Source organism: Aquarana catesbeiana, linkage group LG01 (genome assembly GCF_042186555.1).
Source record: "Aquarana catesbeiana isolate 2022-GZ linkage group LG01, ASM4218655v1, whole genome shotgun sequence".
NCBI classification, from domain to species: Eukaryota; Metazoa; Chordata; class Amphibia; order Anura; family Ranidae; genus Aquarana; species Aquarana catesbeiana.
The window spans coordinates 596072749-596089645 of NC_133324.1; the positions used below are offsets into that span (position 1 = coordinate 596072749).

Here is a 16897-nt window from a genome sequence, read left to right on the forward strand (position 1 = left end):
AACAGCACATAGACAAGCCTCAAACCTTCTGGCACAAAGTAATTTGGAGTGATGAGACCAAGATTTAGCTTTTTGGCTACAACTATAATTTAGATTTAGAGAAGAATCAACAAGGCTGATGATGAAAGGTACAGCATTCGTACTGTGAAACACTGAGGTTGATTGCTGCTGTTTTGGGGATGTGTGAGCTACAAAGGCACAGGAAATTTTGTCTAAATTGATGACAAGATAAATGCAGCATGTTATCAAAAAATACTGGAGGAACATTTGCATTCTTCAGCCAGGAAGCTGTGCATGGAACGTACTTGGACCATCCAACATGACAATGATCCAAAACACAAGGCCAAGTCGACCTGTCATTGGCTACAGCAGAATAAAGTGAAAGTTTTGGAGTGGCCATCTCAGTCTCCTGACCTCAATATAATTGAACCACTCTGGGGAGATCTCAAACGTGCAGTTCATGCAAGACAGCCCAAGAATTTACAGGAACTGGAAGCTTTTGGCCAAGAGGAATGGGCAGATAATAAAGGGCATCACAGTGGTGTAATGGTTAGCACTTTCACCTAGCAGCAATAGCGTCGCTGGTTCAAATCCCGACCACGACACCATCTTCCTGGAATTTGCATGTTCTCCCTGTGCCTGCATGGGTTTTCTCCGGGTACTCTGGTTTCCTCCCACACTCCAAAGACATGCTGGTAGGTTAATTATATCCTGTCTAAAAAAAAAATTGGCCAAATATGTGTATGTGTTTGTAAGCGCCATCGAGACCCTATGGGGTAAAGGACCGCGCTATACCGTAGATGGACACCGGCGGCAAAAAACGCCCTGAGGTGATTCAGTTGGCATAGGTAGCGCTATACAAATCACTCATTCATTCATTCATTCCTTCATTAAAGGGGGCAATACACGGTATTAAGAACTGGGGTATGTAAACTTTTTTGATCAAGGTCATTTGGGGTAGTTTCTGTTGTGATTATGATTTAAAAGGAGTAAACTCAGTTGATTGATAATAAATGGCTTCAGCCAAACACTAACCACGAGTGAAAGAAAAGTTTTTGTGTCATCATTCATACTCTCTGAAAAATGGCCAAGAAATCATAAATTCTGCCAGGGTATGTAAACTTATGAGCACAACTGTACATCTACTAACACTGTAGCATCTGTGTAGCTTTTGGTATATGGGAGGCATGTGCTGTTACTTTCCGAAGCTCTTGACTCTTCACTGCCTCTACCTAAAAGGACCTTGAAATTACAATGGGACCTCCTGTTAGAATTGGCTTGTTCCTAGGTACTTGTGACATTCACAACTTCTCTATACACAGCTAATCTTTTTTCTGTTCATTTAAAAAAAAAACAAAAAAAACTTTAGTGCCACAAGATGAAATCGACCGACAGCAAGAAATTTTGAGAAAATGTCAACAAGATTCTTTAAACAAAAAGGTGAGAATATTGTAATAAAATGTTCTATTTTCTCTGGGGTTTTTTTGGATGGAATTGGTAAGCCATAGACCTGTACTGAGATTTACTGCTTAAAACTGTTTTGGGGGAGTATAGGTTAAGCCATTGTTATGGAACACAGCAAACAGCCCTTATTGCGCTCACTAACAACCATTCCAAGCAGTAAATCACAGTGCAGATCTATTTGATATCTGCTTACCTGAGTCCACTTAAAGTGGTTGTAAAGGCTGAAGGTTTTTTTAACTTCATGCATTCTATGCATGAAGGTAAAACACCTTCAATGTGCAGCTCCCTTCTCAGCCCCCCTAATACTTAGCTAAGCCAAATCCCAATGCAGCTGTGCTCGAGACCCGAGGCTCTCCCAGGTTTCTCCCTCCTGATTGGCTGAGATGCAGCAGCAGGAGCCATTGGCTCCCTCTGCTGTCAATCACAGCCAGTGAGGCGGGGCTGAGACACGCTCTATGTCTAATGGACACAAAGAGCAAACACGCACGAGTGCCCCCACAGCAAGCGGCTTGCTATGGGGGACCTCAGCAAGAAAGGCGGCCTAGAGCACCGGTGGGAGACCCTAGAAGAGGCGGATCGGGGCTGCTCTGTGCAAAACCATTGTTGCACAGAGCAGCTAAGTATTACATGTTTGTTGTGGTTTTTTTTTTGTTTTTTTTTGTTTTTTTATATATAACAATTTTCCCTTTACAATCACTTGAAGCACTGGCAAAATTTCTAAGCTCTGAAAAAGTGTTGGATTTTTTTCTGCCATGAGTTAATTTTATGTTTAACTACTTTCCGCCCGCCCGCCATCAAATGACGGCAGGACGGTGCCGCTCTCGTTCTGGGACGCCGTCATATGACGGTGTCCCAGAACAGCCGCTCTCGCACACCCGCGTCGTGTTGCTAGGACACGGCGCGACCCCGATCTCTGTAAAGAGCCACGTCCACGGCTCTTTAACCATGTGATCGGCTGTGTCCAATCACATGTAAACACGGAGATGCCGGTAATCGGCGCTCCTCGCCTCACACTGACAGAGTGTGTGGCAAGGAGAGCCGATCAGCGCCATCTCCTCGCCGGGAACAACAAAACATGTAATCAGGGCACTGATCATCAGTGCCCTGATTACAATATAGCAACACCATGTCACCAATCAGTGCCAGCAATTAGTGCCCACCAGTTTCAGCAATCGGTGCCCACAAGTGCCACCAATCAGTCCCCATTAGTGGGATAGCCAGTCAGTGCTGGCTATCAGTGCTGCCTATCAATGCTGCCCATCAGTGCCACCCATCAATCCCGCCCACCAGTGCCGCCTATCAGGGCTCACCAGTGACGCCTATCAGTGCCGTCTATCAGTGCCCACCAGTGCCACCTCTCAGTGCCCACCAGTGCCACATATTTGTGCCGCCTCATCAGTGCCCATAAGTGCCACCTCATCAATGTCCACCAGTTCAGCCTATCAGTGCCCATCAGAGAAGGAGAAAAATTACTTATTTACAAAATTTACTGACAAAAAATAGGTAAAAAAAATGTTTATTTTATTTTTTGGTCTTTTCTACTAAAAAAATTAATAAATAAATTAAAAACCCAGCAGTGATTAAATGCCACCAAAAGAAAGCTCTATTTGTGTGTGAAGAAAATGATAAAAATTTCATTGGGTACAGTGAGGCATGACCACGCAATTGTCATTCAAAGTGCGACAGTGCTGAAAAATGGCCTGGGCAGGAAGGGGGTGTAACTGCCCTGTAGGCAAGCGGTTAAAAACCTTGAACTCTTGGACAATTGGCGCTCTCATTAGATTAGATGTATAAATTAATATGACAAGGGTTCTTGGCTTCCCCTACTCAAGAACTACATGTTTATTTCTGTCTGTATTTTGCCTTCCCTTCTTTCAGTTAAATTTTTGTCATTTAAACAGGAAATGAGGGAAAATCTCTCTAATGGAGCTTCGGATAACCGTAAATAACAGAAGTTATAATCCTTCTGCACTGGGAACATTTTGTGCTTGTAAGCACAAGGAAGAATCAAAACACAGATGAAGGAAGAGAGCAGGCAGGCCAGTAGCAACAGTTGGCTAAGACATATCACCTTTACAGTAGAGAAGATGTAGGATTGTGCATACAATTTACAGATCCGCTGCCACTGTTAAATCATCTCCTATACATAATGGGGTTGATTTTGATTTACTAAGTGGAGAGTGCAAAATCTAGTGCAGCTGTGCATAGTAGCCAATCAGCCTTCAACTTCAGCTTGTTCAATTAAACGGGTTGTAAACCCTCGCGTTTTTTCATCTTAATGCATCCTATGCATTAAGGTGAAAAAACTGCTGTCACTGAGCAGCCCCCCCGTTACTCACCTGAGCCCGTTCGTTAACTACGCCAGAGACGCCCTCTCTGGCTGGGGTTTCGGCTCTTGATTGATAGCAGTGCAGCACTGGCTCCCGCTGCTGTCAATCAGATCCAATGGGGCAGGGTCGAGTCCAGCTTTATGTGTCTATGGATGCAAAATCTGGACTCAGAAGTGCGCCCACATGGATACCCCCAAGGAGAGAGATTCTTTTAGGTAGTTTCCCGATGCATGGAGGAGCTACTAGCGCCGCCGCTGGACTCCAGAAGTGGAGGATCAGGGCCACTCTGTGCAAAACGAACTGCACAGTGGAGGCAAGTATGACATGTTTGTTATTTAAAACAAAACAAAAAAATGAGGGTTTAGTAACCCTTTTAAGCTTTGACAAAAAAAAATGGAAGCTGATTGGTTTCTATGCAGAGCTGCACCAGATTTTGCACTCTCCAGTTTTAGTAATTCAATCCCAATATGTATATTTCAAATTACTCAAGCCTTAATCTATTTGTGGCATGTTAGGGAGTACTTGTTTCAAATAATCAGTTTCTTTGTTGCATTCTAGTACATTATCCTGGGCTATAGGAATGGCATAACACTTGCCTATTTCAGAAGACACTGTATTTATTTGGAGTATTTATCATTGACAGGCAAGAGAATACTCTGAGGATGTTTTAAAGCCACGTGAAGCTGAAAAACTTAAAAAGCAAGAAGAAACCTTTTATAGGATGACAGGCCAAACCTGGAAATTAACTGAAGGTCATGCACTTGGTGTAAGTAAGATTAGAAGGCATGCTGTCTTAAGTTTACATTTATATACTATTGTTTTGTACCAAGACTCCAATTGACTGAATTTGTCAAACCGAATCTATTGCCTGCTCTCCATGAGCAGATAGTGGAACAGTCTGTCTGTCCATAAGAGTATAGATCACTCTGTTATATTTGAAAATAACAACTTCTTTTCCTGTTTTGCTTTGAACTTTGTGCGTCTCATGATTGTCTTACTGGATCAGCTTGACAGCAGGAGAGGCACCTTATGAGGCTTTGAAATGCACAATTGGTTCAAGCATCATTTACAGTTGCATAGTATATGGTACACTATATGGCCAAAAGTTTGCAAACACCTAACCACACCTTCTCTATGACCCAAAGTATGTGGACACTCATCTTAATTATGAGAAAGGCCTGGATACTTTCCTAAATGTACATAATATAACTGGGTACTAACACTTATAGGTAAAATTGATCCAGGGAAAATCCGATTGCCTCTTGGGGGATCAGGAATGAATTTTTTCCCCTGCTGTAGCAAATTGGAGCATGCTCTGCTGGGGTTTTTTGTCTTCCTCTGGATCAACTGAGGGTATAAAATTGGGTATATTGGATTGTACGATATTTTTTATTTTATTTATTTATTGTTTTTAAGGTTGAACTGGATGGACTTGTGTCTTTTTTCAACCTGACTAACTATGTAACTATGTATATTGACAGTTTTCACTGATCTGATATTCCTATGAAGGTACGACAAGCTTGAGTTCTTCTACTATTTTTTTTCCAAGGATCCACTCTGAATATTTGGTCATCGGCCCCAGTGGTTTCATTTCCATACATTGTTTCTGGCAGGATCTACCATATCTACTTATTCAAGTCAATCTACATCACTAGTTATATATACACCTGGGTGTTTTTAGAGCCTATAATATCTGCAATTTGGTTCTTCATACACCATATTTTTATTGCTCTATATCCTTGGTCGTGTCCTAGTAGTTGGTTGATTCTGGGGGGCCATGGAGTGAATGAGGAGGGTGTTAGGTGGTGTGTCTGTTGTTATTTATTTATGTTACTTCATTTAGCGGTGGAGGTTATGTATGTTTACTTTCTATTGTGGGTGGTAATAATTTATATTCACCAATAATTTGTTCCATTTCTAATATTTCATAGCCTGAGTGTTCCTCTTTGAAGAATCCTGTCTCTAGACCCTCTGGTCCTTTTTTTACATGTTATGTTATGGTTCAGAGGAACCTACCTACTTGCTTTAGATTTTATTTCTGCAATTAGGTATTAGGCTCAGTGTTTTATAACAGGTATTCAACTATTGTGACAATTGTGCTGATTGCACACACTCTGATAGCCTATTTTGACACATTTACTTACTAGGAGTTTTCCTGACCTCCCTTTTTGGTTTATAATAATATCATTCCTCAACCACAAGCTTGTTTATGTTAGTAAAACCATTTTTAGGAGTTTAATTTTGTGGTCACGTGGTTGCAAAGCCTTGTTTTTGTTCTTTTCCGGGGTGTGTCATTTAGCAAAGCAGTTGGGTTAATTTATTTGTCACAAACAGTGGGGAAGATCAAACATTAGGATAAGAAACCTTATTTCCAAGTGATGGTCATTTGACACAAAATAAAAATATTTATTCTTGTGTTTTTAAAGTTTTGTGAATTGAGCCTAAAGACATTTTAGAAAATTGTGTGCTTCTAACCTTGTGACAAGATAAAGCAGGGTCCATAAAGACATGGTTTGGTGAATTTGGAATGGGGGAACTTGAGTGGCCTGCACAGACATGCGACCTTATCCTTACTGAATATCTTTGAGATGAACTAGTATGTCAATTGCAAGCCAGATCTTCTCATCCAACACTCTACTTCACAAATACACTTTTGGCTGATTAAAGCAGAAGTAAACCCATCCATAAAACAGTTTCTTTTCCGGCCTGTGCCAGAAATATAACACTCCCATTGGTTGTGCTCTCAACCAAACTGTCAAACCATCCAATGGCTGGTGTCATAACTGATCACATGTGCAGAATCATGGCAGTTGTAGATTTAGAATGAAATACTCAAACAAAGCTCATAAAGGTATACTGGTTAGTATTTACAATGTCTTAACAGGTTTACTATATATGTGGGCAAAACAAAGGACACCACATCCTAAGTCGAGATACAAGTAAAAAAATAGAGAACTAGATTTTTGAGGTGCCCAAGAAACAACAACGTGTTAAAAATGTAAAAGTTTATTACAAAAATATGAAAAAAGATTAAGACAAAGTTCATTAAAATGGTATCCCTGCCTAAAGCAAGTATTCAAGAAATAATTCTCATCTACAAACATCATTCCAGGGGGAAACCTTACTTCAGATAATTATAACCATAAACTTTATATCGTTCTTGCCAAACCAATCTATTAACCTTCTATGAGGAGGTGAGTTGCCATCTAGATAAAGGAAGGCCCGTAGACGTGGTGTATCTGGATTTTGCAAAAGCATTTGACACAGTTCCCCATAAACGTTTACTGTACAAAATAAGGTGCGTTGGCATGGACCATAGGGTGAGTACATGGATTGAAAACTGGCTACAAGGGCGAGTTAGAGTGGTGATAAATGGGGAGTGCTCGGAATGGTCAGGGGTGGGTAGTGGGGTTCCCCAGGGTTCTGTGCTGGGACCAATCCTATTTAATTTGTTCATAAACGACCTGGAGGATGGGATAAACAGTTCAATCTCTGTATTTGCAGACGATACTAAGCTAAGCAGGGCAATAACTTCTCTGCAGGATGTGGAAATCTTGCAAAAAGACCTGAACAAATTAATGGGGTGGGCGACTACATGGCAAATGAGGTTCAATGTAGAAAAATGTAAAATAATGCATTTGGGTGGCAAAAATATGAATGCAATCTATACACTGGGGGGAGAACCTCTGGGGGAATCTAGGATGGAAAAGGACCTGGGGGTCCTAGTGGATGATAGGCTCAGCAATGGCATGCAATGCCAAGCTGCTGCTAATAAAGCAAACAGAATATTGGCATGCATTAAAAGGGGGATCAACTGCAGAGATAAAACGATAATTCTCCCGCTCTACAAGACTCTGGTCGCACCTGGAGTATGCTGTCCAGTTCTGGGCACCAGTCCTCAGGAGGGACGTACTGGAAATGGAGCGAGTACAAAGAAGGGCAACAAAGCTAATAAAGGGTCTGGAGGATCTTAGTTATGAGGAAAGGTTGCAAGCACTGAACTTATTCTCTCTGGAGAAGAGACGCTTGAGAGGGGATATGATTTCAATTTACAAATACTGTACTGGTGACCCCACAATAGGGATAAAACTTTTTCGCAGAAGAGAGTTTAATAAGACTCGTGGCCACTCATTACAATTAGAAGAAAAGAGGTTTAACCTTAAACTACGTAGAGGGTTCTTTACTGTAAGAGCGGTAAGGATGTGGAATTCCCTTCCACAGGCGGTGGTCTCAGCGGGGAGCATTGATAGCTTCAAGAAACTATTAGATAATCACCTGAATGACCGCAATATACAGGGATATGTAATGTAATACTGACACATAATCACACACATAGGTTGGACTTGATGGACTTGTGTCTTTTTTCAACCTCACCTACTATGATGATGTAATAACAATTCCACTGATTGAACAAATGGTGGGGAAATCTGGAACCAAGGGGTTTTAGTGAACTTGATACGTTTCCCAGTAGAACTGCTTCTTTAGGCGGAATCGGGGGGAGATCTTTGCAACTGCAAACAATAACAATAATTAAAGGGTAACTCCTCTTTCATGGGGGAAAAAAATAGTAAATAAAGAAAAAATAATATAGCGTATGCAAATGCGACACAAGTCATATTGTAATTGAATGGTATTAAAAAAATACCTTTCCTTTTCAATCTGCAGCTCTGTAATTTTCTGAAAATGCAATGCAATATGGCTACCTAGTGGTGTTCTGTACACAGAATGCGTACATAACGCCCCCCCCATATATAATTTCCTGCTTGTGTGATTGACTCATCAATTTTCCAGAAGTTTGAACTAAGATGCAAGTCAGATATCAGGCATCCCCTGCAACACAAATTTAATTTTTGGTGAGATGCTCCCAATAGGAAATTGCATCTAAAGGGATGCAGGCCCAGCAGCTTTCCTCATTAGTGCCCTGCAGGTGCACAGCTGATTGATAATTAAGAAACCACTCCCATTAGACTCACTTTCCCACATGGGCACTGACAACACACATGGATTTCTTCAGAATAGCAAAAGGTAGGAATCTGCAACAAAGTTTGTTAAAATTGTTGTAATGTACATAGATCACCCAGAGGGGAATGTTTTTTTTCTCAACAAAAGTGGAGTTATGCTTTAAATACATACAGATAATACAAATTGTGCAAAAAACATTGTTGTACAGCAATGCACAAAAACACAAAAGCTCGCCATCTGTGTACTTAAGGGGTCCACAAACTCTTGGCCATATAGTGTACAAAAATTATCCCAACCTCAGTCCTATCAGCCTAAATATGTCAAGTTCGCCTTTTGGCACCGGCATTAATATTGAATTCTAAAGAAGTGTGGTTGTTGTTTCAAGTTTAAGTGGTGGTCTTAAGTTCCCCTGGGCCCTTTTGAAGGGCTCAAGCATTCTTTGAGGCTGGGTTCACACTAGAACATGCAGCGGCTCACAGCAGGAGTCCGGTGCGTCTCCATTTACAGTTTCAAGTCCAATTTTAGCCTGAATTTTGGGCTAAATTCTGACCTGAAATGGACCAAAAGATGCACAGGGCTCCTGTGCAATTCGCACCGGAGCCGATGGGGAGAGAGCCGGTCAAAATCTCCTGCTATGCGAACCTAGTCTAAAGGTATTGAGAAGAAACAAAGGATTCATAGATAGTGGGGGAGATTTACTCAAACTGGAGAGTGCAGTCTGGTACAGCTCTGCATAAAAACCAATCAGCTTCCAGGTTTTATTGTCAAAGCTTAATTGAACAAGCTGAAGTTAGAAGCTGATTGGCTACCATGCACAGCTGCACCAAATTCTGAGTGCTCCAGTTTTGAGCCTAGTGCACACTATTAGTTTTTTCTCGTTCAACTCAGCGGGGAGGAGCCGCTGTACTAACTATTGCGATGTTAGTGCAGCAATCTCCCCTGTTGAGCTATTGTGTTCTGACAGGGGGACAGCTCCCCTCCGCCAGAACACACCAGTCAGCACTCTTAACCATTGGCTGAGAGCGCTGATCGGATGCTGATCGTCAGACCTTTTCCGGTCATGCCCCTTCGACAGAAGCTGGCCAAACAGCCGGCTTCTGTCAGACCAGCTGCCATACACATGGGCCAAATGTCGGCCAGTTTCTATTGAACCAGCTGATGCCACCCGATATTCGGCCCATGTGTACGGCCCTTAACCACTTCTGGACCGCCCACCACACATATACTGCGGCAGGGTGGCCCTGGTTGCGCGAACTGACGTACCTGTTACATCGGTTCATGCGTTAAATACAGTGGGCACGCGCGCCACAGGAGCAGGTCCGGAGGACTCGATGTCCGCTGGCCACCAGTGATCGCGTTACAGAAAGGCAGAACGGGGACCTGCCTATGTAAACAAGGCGGATACCCGTTCTGACAGGGGACAATACTGAGATCTGTTGGTCCTAGTGATTAGGAACTGCGATCTCTGTGTTGTCCTAGTAAGCCCATCCCCTACACAGTTAGAACACCGCCAGGGAACACAGTTAACCCCTTGATTGCCCCCTGGTGTTAACCAATCAATATGCGCTTATTGCAATTTTTTTTTTTTTTTTATTCTTATTTTTTAATTAGAATGTAGAAGAATACATATTGGCCTAAACTGATTAATACATTTGTTTTTTATTTTTTTTTTTGATATGTATTATAGCAGAAAGTAAAAAATATTGTGTTTTTTTTTTTTTCAAAATTGGCAATCTTTTTTTGTTTATGAAAACCGCAGAGATGATCAAATACCAAAGCTCTATTTGTGGGGAAAAAACATCAATTTTGTTCGGGTACGGCGTCGCACGACCACGCAATTGTCAGCGGTGCAGTGCCATATCTCAAAAAAATGGCCTGCTCATTAGGGGGGTATATCCTTCCGGGGCTGAAGTGGTTAACTAAATTTCCCCTGATATGTCTGCTTTGGGTATATTCTGATGTGTTAAAAACTGCATATGGAATTTGTCTTTCTATATGAACACTTACAATCTGGCCATTTTAAAATGGATTATTGTATACGTGCTGTAATATAGTTTTATAGCCTATTGTGTCTGATGACACATGCACATTTATAATGGTTAGTTCTTTTTTCTATATTAGATTTCATAGATTTGCTGCTTGGCCTGCTTACATGTAAATATTTGTGTACCACACACGACTCATTAATCAGAGAATTGCCTGCTATCGAATTCTGTTGAAATGCTTTGAAAAAAAGTACACGCACAATGCAGCCTGTGTCATTCAAGAGACCACAATGGAAATTATGTATGTAGATGACAAAGGCAAATTGGCAGAAATCTGAAATATGTCTAGAAAGCCATGAGATGAAAAATGGTTTAAGTTGTCAGGCAGGAATAAACTAATGTACAGGCTACAGCACTTGGCAATTGTTTGGCAAGCATCCAGATATCTTTTTGTTTTTCATTTTTAAGATCAAAGTATTTTTCAGTACAGTAAAATATAATTTTACGAGTATAATTTGTTCCGGAAACATGCTTGTAATCCAAAGCGCTTGTATATCAAAGCAAATATCCCCATAAGAAATAATGGAAACTCAGATGATTTGTTCCACAACCATTTATTCATAAGTCCTTCAGTTTATAGCCCATATAAAAATATTGTAGCAATGTGATAGGTTGTGTAACCATAAAATGTCCATCCACAAATGGCAGCCTGCAGGAACTACAGTGTAAAAAAGAGAGGCGCCTCTAAGTGTAGCAATATGGTTACATTTAACCACTTCAGCCCCGGAAGGATTTACCCCCTTCCTGACCAGAGCACTTTTTACAATTTGGCACTGCGTCGCTTTAACTGCTAATTGCGCGGTCATGCAATGCTGTAACCAAACGAAATTTGCGTCCTTTTCTTCCCACAAATAGAGCTTTCTTTTGATGGTATTTGATCACCTCCTTTTTTTTTTGCACAAAGTTGTCACTAAATGATATATTGCTCACACAGGTCATGGGCATATGTGGAATTGCACCCCAAAATACATTCTGCTGCTTCTCTTGAGTACGGGGATACCACATGTGTGGGACTTTTTAGGAGCCTAGCCGCGTACGGGACCCCGAAAACCAATCACCGCCTTCAGGATTTCTAAGGGTGTACATTTTTGATTTCACTCTTCACTGCCTATCACAGTTTCGGAGGTCATGGAATGCCCAGGTGGCACAAACCCCCCCCAAATGACCCCATTTTGGAAAGTAGACACCCCAAGCTATTTGCTGAGAGGCATGGTGAGTATTTTGCAGCTCTCATTTGTTTTTGAAAATGAAGAAAGACAAAAAAAACAATTTTTTTTTTCTTTTTTTTAATTTTCAAAACTTTGTGACAAAAAGTGAGGTCTGCAAAATACTCACTATACCGCTCAGCAAATAGCTTTGGGTGTCTACTTTCCAAAATGGGGTCATTTGGGGGGGTTTTGTGCCACCTGGGCATTCCATGGCCTCCGAGACTGTGATAGGCAGTGAAGAGTGAAATCAAAAATTTACGCCCTTAGAAAGCCTAAAGGCGGTGCTTGGTTTTCGGGGTCCCATACGCGGCTAGGCTCCCAAAAAGTCTCACACATGTGGTATCCCCGTACTCAGGAGAAGCAACAGAATGTATTTTGGGGTGTAATTTCACATATTCCCATGGCATGTTTGAGCAATATATAATTTAGTGACAACTTTGTGCAAAAAAAAAAAAAAAAATTTGTCTCTTTCCCGCAACTTGTGTCACAATATAAAATATTCCATGGACTCGACATGCCTCTCAGCAAATAGCTTGGGGTGTCTACTTTCCAAAATGGGGTCATTTGGGGGGGTTTGAACTGTCCTGGCATTTTATGCACAACATTTAGAAGCTTATGTCACACATCACCCACTCTTCTAACCACTTGAAGACAAAGCCCTTTCTGACACTTTTTGATTACATGAAAAAATTATTTTTTTTTGCAAGAAAATTACTTTGAACCCCCACACATTATATATTTTTTTAAAGCAAATGCCCTACAGATTAAAATGGTGGGTGTTTAATTTTTTTTTTTCACACAGTATTTGCGCAGCGATTTTTCAAACGCATTTTTTGGGGAAAAAACACACTTTTTTACATTTTAATGCACTAAAACACACTATATTGCCCAAATGTTTGATGAAATAAAAAAGATGATCTTAGGCCGAGTACATGGATACCAAACATGACATGCTTTACAATTGTGCACAAACGTGCAGTGGCAACAAAATAAATACATTTTTAAAAGCCTTTAAAAGCCTTTACAGGTTACCACTTTAGATTTACAGAGGAGGTCTACTGCTAAAATTACTGCCCTCGATCTGACCGTCGTGGTGATACCTCACATGCATGGTGCAATTGCTGTTTACATTTGACGCCAGACCGACGCTTGCGTTCGCCTTAGCGCGAGAGCAGGGGGGACAGGGTGCTTTTTTTTTTTTTCTTTATTATTTTTTTGCTTTTTTATCTTATTTTAAAACTGTTCCTTTCATTTTTTTTTTTTTTTAATCATTTTTATTGTTATCTCAGGGAATGTAAATATCCCCTATGATAGCAATAGGTAGTGACAGGTACTCTTTTTTTGATTTCTCCTCTGCCCTCAAAGCATCTGACCACACCAAGATCGGTGTGATAAAATGCTTCCCCAATTTCCCAATGGCGCTATTTACATCCGGCGAAATCTAAGTCATAAAATGCTCGTAGCTTCCGGTTTCTTAGGCCATAGAGATGTTTGGAGCCACTCTGGTCTCTGATCAGCTCTATGGTCAGCTGGCTGAATCACCGGCTGCATTCTCAGGTTCCCTGTTGAGACAGGAGAGCCAGAGAAAAACACGGAAGACGATGGGGGGGGGGGGGCATTCTCTCCCACTGCTTGTAAAAGCAGTCTAGAGGCTAATTAGCCGCTAGGATTGCTTTTACATGAAAGCCGACCGCTGGCTGAAAAGAATGATACCAAGATGATACCTAAACCTGCAAGCATCATTCTGGTATAACCACTCAAAGTCGTGAATGCTGTACCTGAAGACAAAAAAATGGTTAACAATAAAGCACAGTAAACGGTAAAGTATAAAAAATTGCATACCTGAAAAGCAAACATGATAAAACATAATAACAATAAAACATTGCAGAATAGAATACAGTAAAAAAGAGCAGAACAATAGAGAGAATAGAGAGAGAGAGAATAGAGAGAGAACAATAAAACGACAACTATTATTTTTTATTTTATATTTTTGTTTGTGTTTTTTTTTTTTTTTTTTTTTTACACTTTTTTTGTAACTGTAACTTTTATAACTGTAACCGGTTCCAGGTTCGGGTCTCTCAAAATGCGATGGCATCTTGGGAGACCCTGTGAAAGTGTGTCCTAGTCTGTGCAATGCTGTACCCTACGCTAATACTCAACTAGTGAATGGTAGCGTTCAAAACATTCACCAATGCAAAGACCAGGATTGTCAGGACAGGAGGGACAATAATAGAGGGTGTCACGCCTATATCCGCGCTTGCTGCAGACACAACATCTTTTTTGGGGGGGGTCGTTGGGTAGGGGTACTCGGGAGGACATAAAGAAAATGCCTCTCATGCAGCCGACTGCATTTGGTTGGGGATGTGAATGGGGGAAGTACGGGCGCTGCAGAAGTGGTGGGTTCCCAATTAGGATTGGCGAATGCAGCAGGAAGGGCATTATGGGCACGACGGGCCTGTGTTTGTCTTCTTGGTGGCAGCGGGACACTATTTGTGCTTGCCACCTCACCAGCTTGAACTGCACTTATGGGACTCGCCACGTCACCAAGTGTTACTGCAGTGCTGGTTTGACTACGACCGGGGTGTACTAGGCCGCTGGCGCTTGCCAGTTCACCAAAACGCTACCAAAAAAACTGTTAACGATCGCAGGGATCAGGCCTGACTCTGCGAACGCTGCAGTTATGCGTTTAGTGTTTTGTAAGTGACAGTGATCGATCGATACTGCACTTGGGTGGGCTGGGCTGGGCCGGGCGGAGGGGCAAAACGCAGGTGCTAGCAGGTATCTGGGCTGATCCCACTAACACTGCGTTTTTGGGAACCCTAAACTGCTGGGGACGCCAGTATAGATCTGATCGGATCAGATATTGATCAGTTCAGATACTATACCACTAAGGGAGGTGTACGGTGCGTGCGTGGGTGTTAGCGCTACTGGCACTAACCTGACGCTGCCTGGGGCTGGTGCTTGCCATTTCACCAAAACGCTACCAAAAAAACTGTTAGCGATCGCAGGGATCAGGCCTGACTCTGCGAACGCTGCAGTTATGCATTTAGTGTTTTGTAAGTGACAGTGATCGATCGATACTGCACTTGGGTGGGCTGGGCTGGGCCGGGCGGAGGGGCAAAACGCAGGTGCTAGCAGGTATCTGGGCTGATCCCACTAACACTGCGTTTTTGGGAACCCTAAACTGCTGGGGACGCCAGTATAGATCTGATCGGATCAGATATTGATCAGTTCAGATACTATACCACTAAGGGAGGTGTACGGTGCGTGCGTGGGTGTTAGCGCTACTGGCACTAACCTGACGCTGCCTGGGGCTGGTGCTTGCCATTTCACCAAAACGCTACCAAAAAAACTGTTAGCGATCGCAGGGATCAGGCCTGACTCTGCGAACGCTGCAGTTATGCGTTTAGTGTTTTGTAAGTGACAGTGATCGATCGATACTGCACTTGGGTGGGCTGGGCCGAGCCGGGCGGAGGGGCAAAATGCAGGTGCTAGCAGGTATCTGGGCTGATCCCGCTAACACTGTGTTTTTGGGAACCCTAAACTGCTGGGGACGCTAGTATAGATCTGATCGGATCAGATATTGATCTGTACAGATACTATACCACTAAGGGAGGCGTATGCTGCGTGCGTGGGTGTTAGCGGTACTGGCGCTAATCTGACGCTGCCTGGGGCGACGCATATCACCGCCGGGCGATCAGGGGGCTAAATCTTTATTTGGTAATAAACGGCGGGTGCCCTGACACTATAAAAAATAAACAAACTAACCAGCGTCACCCGTAACGGTTATACAGTGATCAGTGGTGAAAGGATTAACTAGGGGGCAATCAAGGGGTTAAAACACTTATTAGGTAGTATATGGGGGTCCCTATCGCTATAAAACGCTGACGGCGAACCTAAATATTTACCTCACTAACTAGCGTCACCAGCGACACTAATACAGCGATCAGAAAAATGATCGCTTAGCGACACTGGTGACGGGGGGTGATCAAGGGGTTAAAACTTTATTAGGGGGGGTTAGGGGGGTATCCTAGACCTAAAGGGGGCCTAACACTCACTGCCCTAACACTGTAACTGTCACAAACTGACACCAATACAGTAATCAGAAAAAAAAAAAAAAAAAAACCTGCTTGGTGTCAGTTTGTGACAGGGGGGGGTGATTGGGGGGCGATCGGGGGGGGGATCGGGATGTTTTGTGTGCCTGGCATGTTCTACTGTGTGTGTGTGTGTTGGTGCACTCACATTGCAGTCTTCTCTCCTCGGCCCGGAACGTAAAATACCGAGCCGAGGAGAGATGACATAATTTCCTCTGCCTCTGTGTACAATACAGAGGCAGGGAAATGATCCCATTGGCTGGGAGCGATCGCGAGGGGGGGGCCACGAATGGATGGCCTCCCCCTCACCACCGATCGCCGGGGGAGATTTGCCGACCCCCGCAGGCACCGTGGGGGGGTCCGATCGGACCCCCCACCCGCGGGCAGGCAAGGACGTACCTGTAAGTCCTTTTGCCTGCCCGTGCCATTCTGCCGACGTATATAGTCGTGCGGCGGTCGGCAAGTGGTTAATGAAGGTACAACATTTAGCAAGTCACATGGTTGATGATTAAAACAGGCACATCTAAGTATGCAAGCATCCGGGGTAAAGCTGTCCACATAGACCATCCTCCGCACCGCCAGCTCTCACCGCTGTCAGTCTGCAATCGTGACCGGGAAGACTACCCTGCAGTAGAGCGATCTGAAAGCAAGGCTTGAAGCGCTTGTGGAAGGGATGACGCCAACGGTGGTGAGGATGGTCTATGTGGACAGCTTTACCCCAGATATCTGCATACTTAGATGTGCCTCATTTAATCATCAACAATGTGAGTTTCCAAATTTTGTGCTTTCATTAA

The 16897-nt window shown here is 42.8% G+C and overlaps 1 protein-coding gene across 2 annotated transcripts in view; it reads left to right on the plus strand.

The window, feature by feature from the left end:
* Positions 1 to 16897, plus strand: part of UBXN8 (UBX domain protein 8) — a 63275-nt gene that overhangs the window by 11126 nt on the left and 35252 nt on the right. For both annotated transcript variants that reach the window (XM_073598445.1, XM_073598453.1), the window contains exons 3-4: positions 1370 to 1440; positions 4438 to 4560. In XM_073598445.1, the coding sequence (XP_073454546.1) occupies positions 1370 to 1440; positions 4438 to 4560 (194 nt within the window). The remainder of the gene's footprint in view (positions 1 to 1369; positions 1441 to 4437; positions 4561 to 16897) is intronic.